Source organism: Rhizophagus irregularis, chromosome 14 (assembly GCF_026210795.1).
Source record: "Rhizophagus irregularis chromosome 14, complete sequence".
NCBI lineage: Eukaryota > Fungi > Glomeromycota > Glomeromycetes > Glomerales > Glomeraceae > Rhizophagus > Rhizophagus irregularis.
Window position 1 is genome coordinate 4,668,214 of NC_089442.1, and position 14,479 is coordinate 4,682,692.

Consider the following 14,479-nt stretch of genomic DNA (forward strand, 5'->3'; position numbering starts at 1 on the left):
TTTGCAAAGTTTGCGAAATTCAATTTTAAATCATATATTAAAGAATATTCCAATATTCAGTGATTGAATTTTCATGATTTTATGTTCATTGGATTCGTCTCATTAAGACGCTTGTAGGATTAATATCGTATATCACGACCATAGTACTTCCCTATGTATAGTACCCCTCAAAAAAGAAGTCACATTCTTCGTTGATTTTATTATTTAAATAATCCAACAAATATTTTAGATGTGACGTGTAACAATACCCTAATTATTTTATAAGTTTTAAACACCCTCTATTAATAGTAAAAATTCACGTAATAAGGGTACAGGGCCAAACCCCCAAAATTTGCAAGATATCGGGTACTGTGGCCCACGATATTACGGTATTTGACACACAATTATGCTTTAAATATTTAGAATTATCTATAATATTTTATGACCCAGTGATTGGATTTTCATGAATTTTAGCTTATTGAGTTCGTCTCATTGAGACGATTCGAATGGTAGTAAATTCATGTTTGTTAGAATGATATTGATCAAGTTACGCCATTTTTAAGTTTTATGACAAAAATTAAAATAAATTTATGCGGTAATTTCTAGAACAAGAAAATTTTGTTTATTATGATTATATTACAAATTATTTATATCAAGCATGTAAAATGATCTGCATAATTTTGGCAAAACACATAATTTTGATCGTCCTCTGTACTTATCATGCGTTTTGTCACAGGGTATTTGGAACTATTCCATATTTCCATGTGGATTTAAGTGAAAAAATTTCTTGATGTCACAATGGAAAGACAAACCCCTATAAAAACGAAATGTGTTAAATTTGTTGTTCATGTGTAATAAATGTCAAAAAAGCACCATTTTGTCCGATTTATATCTTATTACAAAAAAACGAAAATTAAACAAATGGTGCTTTTTTACATTTATTACACATGAACAACGAGTATACATATAAACTGTACTGTACGGTCAGCTAAACTGTACTGTACGAAGTGAGAATTCACCAATCAGATTTTATTGTACGATAAATAAAAAAAATTTGAAAAGTATACAATGAGTTAAAATATTTTCGTACAGTACAGTTTAGCTGACCGTACAGTACAGTTTATCTATTTACCTGATTATAAGCATGTCCATATTTTTCCTTCATCTATCGATGCAGTCACTGAAAGATTCGGTATTGTTTAATTTTATAATTTATTTAAGCGTCATACGAAGGTATTAATGGAAATATGACCGTTTTGGCATAATTCATCATTTAAGGGGTTACGGTACGTTTCGCCTAAGTCCATTTCGCCAGAGGACTTTTCGCCGAAGCCATCTATCTCATCGAAAATATGTTTCGCTGAAGGGACATGGAATTTACGCTGAATAGACATTTGCCTAATCCTTCTCTCCGAATCATCCATTTCACCGAAATCTACTTCACTGAATAGGAAATTCCGCCGAAAATGTCAGCGATTGATTAAAAATTTAATTTAATAAAGTTCACTCTCACTATAGTGAATCCCATGGGCTGGAGATTAAAATTCGGTATAGTGAAAAATTCACTATACTGAGGGTCATTTTATTATATAAAAAAAATCTGTACCTGAATTTTTCTTCATTATAGCAAGTTATTCACTATATAAAAATTCGCTATAGAGAGGGTGAACTGTACCCAATTTTTTATTAATATTAAATTATAAATCTTTTTAGTAACAAAATTTTCGTAAATGTCAATATGGATATTTTGGCATATCAGATATGATTTGAAATTTTCGGCGAAATCCCTTCGATGAAAATGTCTTCGGCGAAATGCGTTTCGGTGAAATAGACTTCGGCAAAAAGCCGAAGGATGTAATATGATAGGTGAATTCATAACTCAGATCATATGACACGCATGGTAAGTTTACCATTGGTAATTTACAATTTACCGTAAGTTACTGATAAATTCCATAAATTACGGTAATTTATTTTTATTCATTGTATCATTGTAACATCGTAGCGGTTGGTAGCATAAAAACAAACATAAAATTAACAGTAAATATAACAAAATAACGGTAATACTACAATTCAAAATTTATAACCGCCATTATCCAACGTATCCAACGCCCTATAAAAAGGTTTGTGCTAAATTTGTGCCAAACGGGCTAATCATACAACATTTATTCGAAATTTGTACTAAAAAATAATATAAAATTCGACCAAATTCTAAACAAGTATTGTATGATAAACCCATTTGGCACAAATTTAGCACAAACTTTTTTTATAGGGACGATATCCAGCTTCCATAATACTTTTGATAATATGTCATTACAACTTAACGTAGCAGTTGGTTAGCATAACATAGAAAATAAACATAAAAATTAACAGTAAATATAACAAAATAACAGTAATACTACAATTCAAAATTTTATAACCGTCAATATCCAACGATATGATACCTATGATACTCAGATTCCATAATCCTTTTCATTACAACTTATATAGTAGCAGCTGGTAGCATAACATATAAACAGTTAACAATAAACAATTCCTGTGCACACACAATTATATGAAATACAAAACTTCAAAATTTATGACCGTCATTATTAAACGATATGATGTTCTAAGTCTTTTGGTAACATGACACTACAAATTAAATATTGTAGTAGCATAACATATAAACAGTTAATAGTAAACATTTTTGATAAAAGTAATGCTATATAATTTCTGAGCATACAATTATATTTAAATGTCCGAAACAAAATTTATAACCGTCATTATTAATGTCCATTTCTGAGCATACAATTATATTTAAATGACCGAAATAAAATTTATAACCGTCATTATTGATGTCCATTAAAATTAATTACTTTTTAAATGATGAACAATTATTATTCGTTTTCTTAATTATTGTTTGCACTGAATAATTATTCATGTATTATTATTAATTCAAGTTCTCTTTTATTAACCAGTCTGCGTTTATTTACGTCTAACATTTCTAAATTTTTAGAAAGTTTCTCGTATTTATTTATGTTTACTAATTATTGATTTATTTCGTAATAAACCTTGAAGTTCAATGTAAGGTGATACCACGTGATGGATTAAAAAACAACAAAACTGCAATTATTATTGGATAATGAAAATTTCAATCAATTGAATTATTGTATTAAATACACAATGCAACAATTGAAAATTTAAAGATTAGTGCAACATATGCAGGGTTAACGGAATTTACGATATGACGATGTTCCAATACAATGTATTTAATATCATTTTTATTTACTTATTTTTCATTTTGTTTATGTTTTACAGTAGAAAATCTATGTCGAAATGTACCATGTTTCATCCGATGTCAAATTTCAAATTTTCCGATAAACGTGAACATTTTCACTTAAATCTCATCACTAAAGTAAGATTTTTTAACGTGACTTGAAGCTAAACCACTTCAGACGGGAATATGCATGTATTAAAAAATCAGTTAAGTTTTGACCAATAAACAGTTGAAAATTTCAAAATCAGTTCAATGATTGGATGAGGTCATTTGAATTAAAAAATAATCCTAATTGCTTATTTTAAAGTTATTCCGTAGAGTTGTACTTTATAATTTAAGTTACACGGGAACACATAGCATGCGCATGAGAGATACAAAAAAAACAATATAATTGTTGATTGGATATCAATTTTTTTGTAAAAGAAAGTTTGATTTATTTTTTCCTATTATAAGAATATTTGTTCTTTATAAATAGGCCCTTGTGGTTAGTATCAAATAAAATAGACCGTATTTTTGTTTCATATTTTTTTCGTTCTCACCCTGTCTTTCCCTTAACATATATCTCCGTCATCCATCGATTACCTTTTAGATTTCCATGATTAAACAAAATACTTTTAATATTTTTCAACTTTTCATAGGATATCTTTACATAAATTAAAATCATTCACAAAAAAAAACCATCATTATTAATGAAGTCACTCTCAGTTTTATATTCAAAGAAATTATTTCCTTCAAGGGCTCTAATTTATTTAATATTAATATTTACATTATTAAATTGCAATAGTGCTTATCCTACTAATTTAGAGTCCAGAGATGAAAAGCTTAGTGAAGGAAATGCTGCATTTGGCAAATTCAAAAAAGATCACAGTGTCTTCGAAATTTATTCTATGTATATTATAATTTTAATCATTTTACAAATTGGAAGTTTATCAACGCTTTATGTTATACTTCGCACCTTCATAAGGTGGAAACGAGTCGATTTTTCGTTAAACATGACGCATAAATTGCCATTTTATATGGCATTATCGGGTAAATAAATAAATATATATATATATATATATATATATTTTTTTTTTTTTCTGAGTAAAAACGAGAAGCTTTTCTAAATTCATATTTTCGTTTCTATTTAAAGATTTAATCATATATGTTGCCTTGACGGTAAATTTGGTAAGTATATTATTTTTTTTCAAAAAAAAAAAAATCATTCGATTAATGAATTTAATTATTAACTTATTTTCTCTTCCTTCCTTCCTTTCTTTCTTTTTATTTTTACAATTATAAAGTATTATCCATTAGGTAAATATCTTTATCAAATTTTTATTTATATATCTTTTTTGTAATAATCTTTTGAATTAAAAAAATTTTATTTTATTATATTACAGCAAACATGAAACCCTGGCCAGACCACTCGTGTAAAATAGTTTCGCTTGTATTCTTTTATAGTTCTCTTAGCAATATGATTCTAGTTGGGTGTTTAGCAGTTCTTAGCTATTTCAGAGTATGCAAGACAATGTATTATGAATTAGGAATAATGGATTACAAGTTATTTTTATTACCCATCGTTTTTCCTGCTTTAATAAGTGTACCGGTATGTTCATTAAATATTTTCTCAAGTTTTTTAAAAATATATATATATAAAAATACTAATAAATTTTACGTATATTTAAAGGCATGGTCACATTTTGGAAGCGACCAATATTGGTGTTATTCGAGTAGAACTTCATCATTCATTCCTTTAACTTTACTTTATGTTGATATTGCTACTTTAACAATATCAATATTTTGTTATATTGCTATATCATATGCAATTAATGTAGTAAGATCAAGGAACGACAATAATAATCATGCTAATAACGAAAATAATTTGTTTTTACCAGCATATAAAAAAATTGTAAGTTTCTTTATTTTATTTTATTTCATCATTTTTTTTTTATTTTATTTTATTAATTTTAATATTTTTTTTTTTTAGGTTGGATATTTATTCATTTACATTTTACAATGGACACCTGTCATGGTATATGTTCTCATTGATACTCAACAACAAACGTACGTTTATTCTTTAATTTTGTTTCTTTTTTTTCTTCATACTACGACATATTTCGAACATACTTACTAAACTCTTTATTCTATTAATTAGTTCAATGTGGGTATATGTAGTATGTTTCAGTTCTCTATCAATAGGTGGAGTACTTAATGCTGCTAGATATATTTCTAATGAGGGTTGGTGGTTAAAAAAAGAAAATCCGGAAATTGCTTCGAGTACATTTAGAACAGATCAGATGGCTTCGAATACTGTTACAACAAAAAGTGGTCAAACAGAAACAGTATCATCTCAATGGAATTTACCGGAAGATGAAACCAACATATCGTCATCATTGGTTGAAAAAAGTAACAAATCATCTATGGAAACTGGCACAGCGAATTAATTAAAAATTCTTAAGAGGAAAAAAAAAAAAAAATGGAAAAAATGGAAAATGGCATCTTTTTACAAACATAAGTTACACATCAAAAAAAAAAAAAAAAAAAAAATAATATAATCCTTTTTTTCCAAATAATTAATTTACGTAATTTATTATGCATTTTGATCATTTCATAATATATATTTTTTTTTTTAATAAGACCTACATTTTTTACACGTTTTAATCATATTTACAAATAAATATTATTAAATAATTAGCCACAAAAACTTAAAATCCATGTAAATATTTTTATAGTAATAAAAAGTCAAAATTAAATAAATTAAATAGAGAAAATAGAAAAGCAGTGTTACAATTTTGTGAAACAAATTTTTACCTTTTCTTTAATAAAGTTTTTAAATACGACAAATCATTTTGCCGAAATACCGAGAATTTGATTTTCAATTCGATTGATTGGTACCATCCTCATTATTAAAAATGGTTGGTTTTGATTTGTTGTCATCTCACATTAATTTGCGTTGCTTGATGTCTTTTCAGGGTTTCGTTATTAGGTAATTAAAAAAAAACTATAAAGTGATACGGTTTTGTGCGAAAATTTCATTGAAACTTGGCGTTAAACTAATGACCAATTGGGACATACCCGACCTCTATTATATTCATGCATCGTTTGCTGGCCAATCATTTATTATCGTTTAAATTTCCATAGACAATATTGGACAATATATAGTAATATTTGTAAAATAAGATGAGATTTGATTTTTGATTTTTTGATTTTTGATTATATAATATTAAAAGCAATATAGCAGTTACATGAAACAATCTAATAAATTTAATTCCATCAAGTTTTAAACAAGCTTATAATAGAAAATTGTAATAAAATAACACACCGCAGTTTTATGTGCATACTGATTATCGAAAAAAAAATAAACGCGTCACGAACCCAACCATTTCTGTTCTTCACAAATCAAATTTGTTTTTCTCATCAATGGATCTTTTAGTATATTCAGCCTCTTCGACTTCAACATTTGAAGGCCCATTAAAATATCCATATACCGTAACCGAAGATCTCATTCCAATCCAAGCCAAAGTAAGAAATACAACTGTAACGAACGCGATGATACATAAAATAATTGCAACAGGTAAAAATACCGACATTCCAAGAAATAAAAAAAATCCTTCCGCAATAGTGATTCCAACACCTGCTAATGCAATAATTCCAGCAAAGCACAAAACTGCCCATCCAATGAAAATAGCGGTTGGAACTGAACAGAAAGTTAAAAAAGTATAAACGAACCAACGAAGAGGAGCAAAATTATTCCAGAAATATCCAAATAACTTGGTAAAAGGTCGAATGTATTCCATTATGGTGGAAACAAAGCTATAGCCATATTTTTGAGCAGTAGTTTTATAAAGAGTAGCTTTCTCTCGAACGCTATCTTTATAAGCAGGTTTTCCTTGGATAGTATAATCAGTATAAAAAGACGATTTTCCTCGAGCAACGGATGATGATTTCTCTTGGGTAACACTCTTATAAGGAGATTTCTCTCGAGCCAAACCTTCATAAAGAGGCAATCTTTCTTGAATAGTATCTTGAGAAAGAGGTGATTTCTCTTGAACTCTTTATAGGCACAAAATTTTATTTATAAGATATTTTAAAAAAATATATATATATAGTAATAATTATTTACCTTGTGGATTTTTCTTTAAACCCGACAAGAGAATGGGATGATTCTGCTTCTCGTTCAAGGTCACCTTCCATTTTGTTAAAAAATATTTTTTTTTTTTCGCGTTTTGTTAAAAGGGATTTTTATTAAGTTGCAGACTTTGAACAAAATAAAATTCTTGAAAGAGGAATTAGAGGAAATATTTACGAAAAATCTTTTAATCACTCTTAATTATAAATCACTCAGAGTTAATCACATCATATTAGAGAAATAAAATAAACTTTAAAATTACATCATTGTACGAAACTACTATTAGTCATTACAATTATTACGTATTATTAGTAAGGCTATCAAAATAACCTTTTAATCAATTTAAAAAAAAATGTATACTTTTGTTTGTAAATTCATATTAGGTGTATTATTAAGTTAATAATAAAAATACAGAAAAAACTAACGAATAATTTAAATTTTTTTTATATACCCCACAATACGTGAGATAGTCCGAGAATAAAATTTTTTTAAATGTCCATCCATAAATTAATTTCTTGATCACTATGATGAAAGAGATTCATTTGATGGTGATTGTAATTGAATATTATTTATTTTATCTTGTGATCGGTTTTGTAAGGTTTGTGATAAAGATGATGGTGATTGGGTATCTATTTTATCTTGGGACTCATTTTGTGGGGATATTTTATCTTGAGACCGATTTTGTGAGAGAGACGAAGACTGAATCTTATATATTTTATCTTGGGACCTATTTTGTGATTTAATAATGTCTATTTTATCCTGAGATCGATTTTGCAAATTTTGTGGAAGAGATGGTGATGATTGAGACTGAAACTTATATATTTTATTTTGGGACCTATTTTGTGAAATCTTGTCTATTTTATCCTGAGATCGATTTGAAGAATTTTGTGAATTTTGTGAAAGAGATGATGACTGAGATTGAAACTTATCTATTTTATCTTGAGACCCATTTTGTGAGAGAAATGATGATAGTTGTGATTTAATATTGACTATTTTATCCTGAGAACGTTTTGAAAGAGATGATGATGATGATTGGGATCGAATCTTATTTATTTTATCCTTAGATCGATTTCGTGAGAGGGAAAATGGTGATTTGGATGATGAGCTTTGTGAAGGAGAAGATAATGATGATTGAGATCGAATCTTATTTATTTTATCTTGGGATCGATTATATGAATTTTGTGAATAAGATGATGATGGTTGAGGTTGAATTATATCTTTTTTTAAAAAAAAAGAATTTGATTTGATTAATAATTAATTAAGGATAATTTTAATTTTCATTTTTCTTACCTAATGATAATTGGGAACAATTTTGTAATTGAATTTGAATTTGATCCAATGAATCCTGTGATTGGTTTGTTATAGTGACTTGAGGTGTATATTCTGACAAAATTGATGATCTATTAGAAATATCATCACCTCCGGATAATTCCCGCCATTGACTTACTGTTGGCGGACCACCATAATTTTTAATTGAATGTAAATTTGATTGATTACGTGATGATGGATCTCTTCCTGTTCCAAATTCCGAATAAGTATTCCAAAAACCTTCATTTGATATATAACGATAAGTATTGATTATTCCACCGGCAGGTAAAGAAATAAAGCATATTACAAATATCCACATATTAGCTTCTTTATTAACATCAAATATTAAAAACACCATAACCGGAGTCTAAATAATATTAAAGTTTTGGAATATTAGTGACGAATTTGACATCGGATTTGACGAATTTTGACGAATTTTGACGGAATCGTTCAAAATAATCAAAATAATCAAAATAATCATAATCTGCATATCGACATCATGTAGTCATCATTGTCGACATCCGAACATCACACTAAGCATTACAATATATTGCATACTTACCCATTGTAAAATAAACATAAAAAGATAACTGATGATTTTTTTGTTTGATGCACGAAAATTTTCTTGATCATTTCTGAATCGGGATACATTAATAGCATGTGCGATTCCAATATAACAAAATAATGATGTCATCAATATTGATATATTCATATAAAGTAAAACTAAAGGAATAAATGATGACGCTCTATTTTGAAAACACCAATATCCATCAGGTCCGAAATATTCCCAAGCCTTTTATTAAGATCGAAAATGATTAGTTTTTATTTTTTTAAAAAAAAGGAAAACAGAATAAAAATAACGTACTGGAATACATAAAATGGTTGGAACAATTAGAGGAAATATAAATAATTTATAATCCAATATTCCGGTATTTATGTTCATTGCTTTACATACTATAAAAAATGAAAATCAAAATATTAATAGATCGTAATACGATGATGATACTTATTATAATTGATTAATTTGATTTATACTTATTAAATTGATTTGATTTACCTCGGAGATAAGTGATTAAAGCGAGTGAACCAACTAAAATCATGTTGAAAATTGCGAAAAAGTAAAACATCAATCCCATAATTTTACATGATTGTTCAGGCCATTGTTTATCATTTATTGCAGGATAATACTATAATATTTATAATATTTTTTTTATAAATATATTTTTTTTTTAAAAAAAAAAGGTAAATCAATAAAATCATTTCAATATTTATATTCTAATATATACAAACATCTTTACCAGATTAATAATTAAAGCCGTATAAACGAAAAATTCTATAAAAATCAAAAATTTTTTTTTATAAAGTTTTATTAATAATAATTTTGAATTTTGAAATCTAATATAATTACCAGAAAATGCCATGTAAAAAGGTAACTTATGAGACATATATAGACTATAATTTTGTTTGAACCATCGAATAAATGTACGAATGATCACATATAATGTACATAAACTTCCAATTTGAAGTATTATAAGATCAAGTCCATACATAATATGAATTTCAATTTCACTATGTTCATTATGTAATTTTTCTAGGCCAATTGGAGAAGCATATGAATTATTAGAAAGGAATGAAAAAAGTAACAAAAATAAATAATTGTTAATTTTTAAATTAAACATCATCCTTGTCGTGAATTCATCCAATTAATTGAAAAATGTTAATCATGAAAAACAAGGGAAATAATAATGAGAAGCGAAATAATAATAATAATTAAAAAAAAAATAATAAAAAAAAAAGGAAAAGAATTTAGAAGGAAAGATTAATCATTCACAAAATATGGAGGCATTATGTAACCAAACAAAAATCGTTAAAACAATAACTCCATGGGCGCATACAGAAAATCCATACCAAATTTGTGATTATAATTTGAAATTTTCCATTCTTGAAGAAACAGGTTTCTTAATTAAAGTTAAATTCGAGTCGCTGAACCCCTTGTATTACGTAATACTTTACAATAAGAAAAGATTTTTTGACATCAGATTATGGATTTCCAATCTATTTTTATTTTTTACACTTACCTTTTATAAAATAAGGTTATGGTTTAAATCATTAAAAATTCGGAATAATGTAAGTTATAATAATTATAAAAGGTTTTTTTCTTGAGATTTATGAGAATTAAGAAACCGTTCTCGGCCCATCTGTTTGGTGTGTTGATGATAAATATTTGGCTCCAGAGATCTTGTTTATGTATTGAACCAGGATTATAAAGTTTAAAATATTTACAATATAGTTAACATCTTAAACGCGTCAATACTATTTATAGTATTAATTTATTAAATTTTTCTAGAAAAGAAAACAAATAAAGTTCAAATAAATAAATAAATGGATATATATGTCATCATTAAAAGGATCTATAACTATCATTTATTATTTATTTTCTGCGAAAGAAATGTAATGAATAGTTGATGGAAAATTATTACCAGATTTAGTAAAACAATAAAAAGCAGAAATTACTAATTCTATATTTTTATCCAATCAAATCACGTATCCTACATTAATGGGGTTTTTGAAAAGCACATTGGACATTCAATTTAAAATTACTTCCAATAAATAATTAGTAAATTTCCAAAGAGCATAATTATACATACATATTTATATGCAATTTATATTTTGAAGTATAAAAGTTTGGAATTGAAATTTAAAAGAGATCGAATCAAGCAATGAATGAAGTTTTCAATGGCTTTTCGTTGAACTTAACTTTAGTAAAGTTAACTTTAGTACGACCTTTAAAAACATGAAACATTGAGATAAATATAAACAAAATTTACACCCTGTAAATTACATAATATCATAATTAAAAATTTCGATATACAGTAATTACAGTTATCCAGTAATTACAGCACAGGAGTACGGCAATAATTAGTACGGCAATAATTACAGTACACAGCAGTAATTACAGTAATTATAGTACCATATATACAAACTTTGGATATTATTGCCAAATGAAACTAAACCAATAAAATGATAGACTGTACATTTCTATATTTTTATCGGTTTATTTTATAAACCACAATATATTAAATGATATTATAAATAGTAGTAAAAATTGGAAAATTTTGATGGAATTTTTATGGATTCCATAAAAATTCCACGGAATATAACCATGGTTATCACCATTTAAAAATAAAGTTACACAATATAAATAAGCAATTTTTCAAAATTTCGGATAACTGACAAGCCATCATAGTTTAATCAATGAAAATGTAGTTTCGTAGTTTTTATATCCTATAGCAGTACAGTGACACTTCTCTAAGTGCACCCCACTGCACATCCCTTGAGACCATAGTAGAAAGTGCACTTAGAGAGGATGTGCATTTATAGAGAGTAAAATATTAAGAGCTCTTACAAGTTGAAACCAGGTCCACCGTACACTTAAAGAGAATTTATATGGTGCATGCACTTATAGTGAGTGCACATATATATAGAGGTGTCACTGTATACTGTATAGCTTTACCGCCTTAACGCGAATTTTGTTTGAGCCCACTACGTGACACACGTAAATCAGCCATATTTGTTACCGATTTTCCCCGAAAAAAAGACTATACTTTTCTCCGATCTCTGCCGATCATTGTTAGGCAATCATGGAATATCGGAATATCAGATATACCAGAATTTGAAACGTATAATAATATATATTTGTCTCTTATTATTTGTTCTCCAAATTAATAAAAATACATACATAATAATTAATAAATTTTGATATACTCTAACCATATATATCTAACTTTTTTTTTTTTTAAAAAAAAAAAGTCTAATTATGGTCTATTTTTAACTTTTTCTTAAAATATTTTAAATATTTTTTTATCATAAGGAGACTTCTCTAAATCCTTTTGCACATCACCAAGTTCTTTCTTCTACAAATTCTTTCATCTTTTCTACGAATAGAAATTCTAGCTATAGGGCTATTGTTAGTTATCGTGTAATTGTTATTACTAGTTTCTCTTGTATCACAATAATAAGACCAAAATACTAATTTTTTTTTTTAAATCATATACTAGATATGTACTGTATCAGGTCACAATTGAACACCTGATTATTAACTCGGTGAATCTGATTTTGATCTAGCAGAAGTATTGTGGTACATTTAAGAACAAATTAAATAATCTCACTTTAAAAAAGTAAAGAATGAGTTTCACGTCAATGGAAAATACGTGTTTAATTCCTGAATTTTTTGTTGTTGATTTATCAATGATCGTGATACAATAAGTAATATTGTGTTATAAAGGTTGTCCAACTACCCCTGCCTAATCGTGAAAAAAATAGATAAGGTGTGAAATACTTGAGTATGACGCAAAAATACACTTCAAGGTCGCTCCAGAAAAAATATGAAACTCGATTATGTCATCAAGTATTAACCAAATTTATACTCCCGTTAAGTTTAAAATTAAATTTAATTTAATATGCTCTAAATTTTAGGATAGAAATCACCAAGACTTTTTTTTTTTTAAAAAAAAAAAAGATGGTTCAAAGAATATCGTATGACTTAAAAAAAAATGACTCCAAATCTGGACTCTACTTCTAATTTTCGAATTCTCGGATAAGATCGACATATATTGTTTCAATGAAAGTTCATGTGAAGTCACGTGAGGATTGACATTACGGGGATGTTCGCCTAACCATTAATAACTAATAAAACGATTGATCATTTTTTTTTTTAGTTTTAAACAAATTTAAGTAACAAAAATTTTCGGATGTTACAGTAAATAATTTATGGCTCATAAGGTAGGAAAATTAGTGACCAAAAAATATGTAGCACAACTTTTTTTAAGGAAGCCAATTAACCAATTTTTGAAATTTTTTGTTCCGTGAGAATTTTTTATGATAATAATGTAATTTTATTTTTTTTTTTATACGACCGGCAATTAAAATTGTGTATTCTTTTGAAACTCATCATATGATACGTTCGTAACAATTAACTCTATTTCAAGTAAATGATGTTATTTACATTTCACAACATATAAATGTATATAACTAAGATAAAATATTTAAAAAATTAAAGGAATAATTTGTTTGCAACAAAAAACGCCATCAACAATAAATATTTACTCCAAGTGAGACAAATAGTTTCAAAAAAGGGTTCATGAAGAAGATGCAATATAACATAATTTATTGTTTTTAACATTTTTTTTTCTTTACAACGCGTATTTATGTAATGCAGCTTATTAACCTTGAAAATTGAAAGGTTGTATGGTATGTATGAAATTGGTCAATAGAAAGAATTGTATAAAATTTGACAATCCATTGTACATTGAAGACACGTGTTAAATCTCACCATATCAAAATACGCGCGCTTTTTTATTTTTATGAATTTAACCGAATTATCAATTATCGAAATGATTATGAACTGAATAATATAAATTATATAAATTGAGAAATTTATTACTTATAATATAAATATTTTAAAATAATATTATAATATTATTAATATTATTAATATTATAGATATTATATATATGAAAAAGTAAATGATAATTTAAGATAAATTGATTCACACATTGTTTTAAACGTAATACATATACATACAGTAACGCCATCCTAAATACGGACTTAACAAGTTCTCATGCATGCAGACAAAAATAAAGATATACCAAATCAATAATAACACAGCGGTCTAGATCCAGCTATTTTTTTTATTTCATTAATAATAAGGTAAAAAAATACATCATTTTTTTTAAAAAAAAATTCGTATATATAAGAAAGTGATCCTTTTCCTTTATGATTCACATCTTAATCATTTAAAAAAAAACATCTCTCTTTTTTTTTTTAGG

General features: G+C 26.7%; 3 protein-coding genes across 3 annotated transcripts; 1 reads left to right on the forward strand and 2 right to left on the reverse strand.

Annotated features, from left to right (window-relative positions):
- Positions 1-4,688: 4,688 nt before the first annotated feature.
- On the forward strand, positions 4,689-5,676 carry OCT59_006693 (uncharacterized protein; the record flags this gene model as incomplete). Its single annotated transcript, XM_025330383.2, has 4 exons — positions 4,689-4,820; positions 4,902-5,123; positions 5,202-5,278; positions 5,370-5,676. The coding sequence occupies 4 exons, from the start codon at positions 4,689-4,691 to the stop codon at positions 5,656-5,658; spliced, it is 720 nt and encodes a 239-aa protein (XP_025177956.2). The 3' UTR covers positions 5,659-5,676.
- Positions 5,677-6,606: 930 nt separating this feature from the next.
- OCT59_006694 (uncharacterized protein) lies at positions 6,607-7,408 on the reverse strand (the record flags this gene model as incomplete). The annotated part of the gene is made up of 2 exons (XM_066141438.1): positions 6,607-7,267; positions 7,338-7,408. 2 exons carry the CDS (start codon positions 7,406-7,408, stop codon positions 6,607-6,609), a joined length of 732 nt encoding a protein of 243 aa, XP_065998225.1.
- A 457-nt stretch (positions 7,409-7,865) lies between these two features.
- On the reverse strand, positions 7,866-9,751 carry OCT59_006695 (uncharacterized protein; the record flags this gene model as incomplete). The annotated part of the gene is made up of 5 exons (XM_066141439.1): positions 7,866-8,560; positions 8,634-9,018; positions 9,214-9,444; positions 9,517-9,605; positions 9,709-9,751. The coding sequence occupies 5 exons, from the start codon at positions 9,749-9,751 to the stop codon at positions 7,866-7,868; spliced, it is 1,443 nt and encodes a 480-aa protein (XP_065998226.1).
- Positions 9,752-14,479: the final 4,728 nt, after the last annotated feature.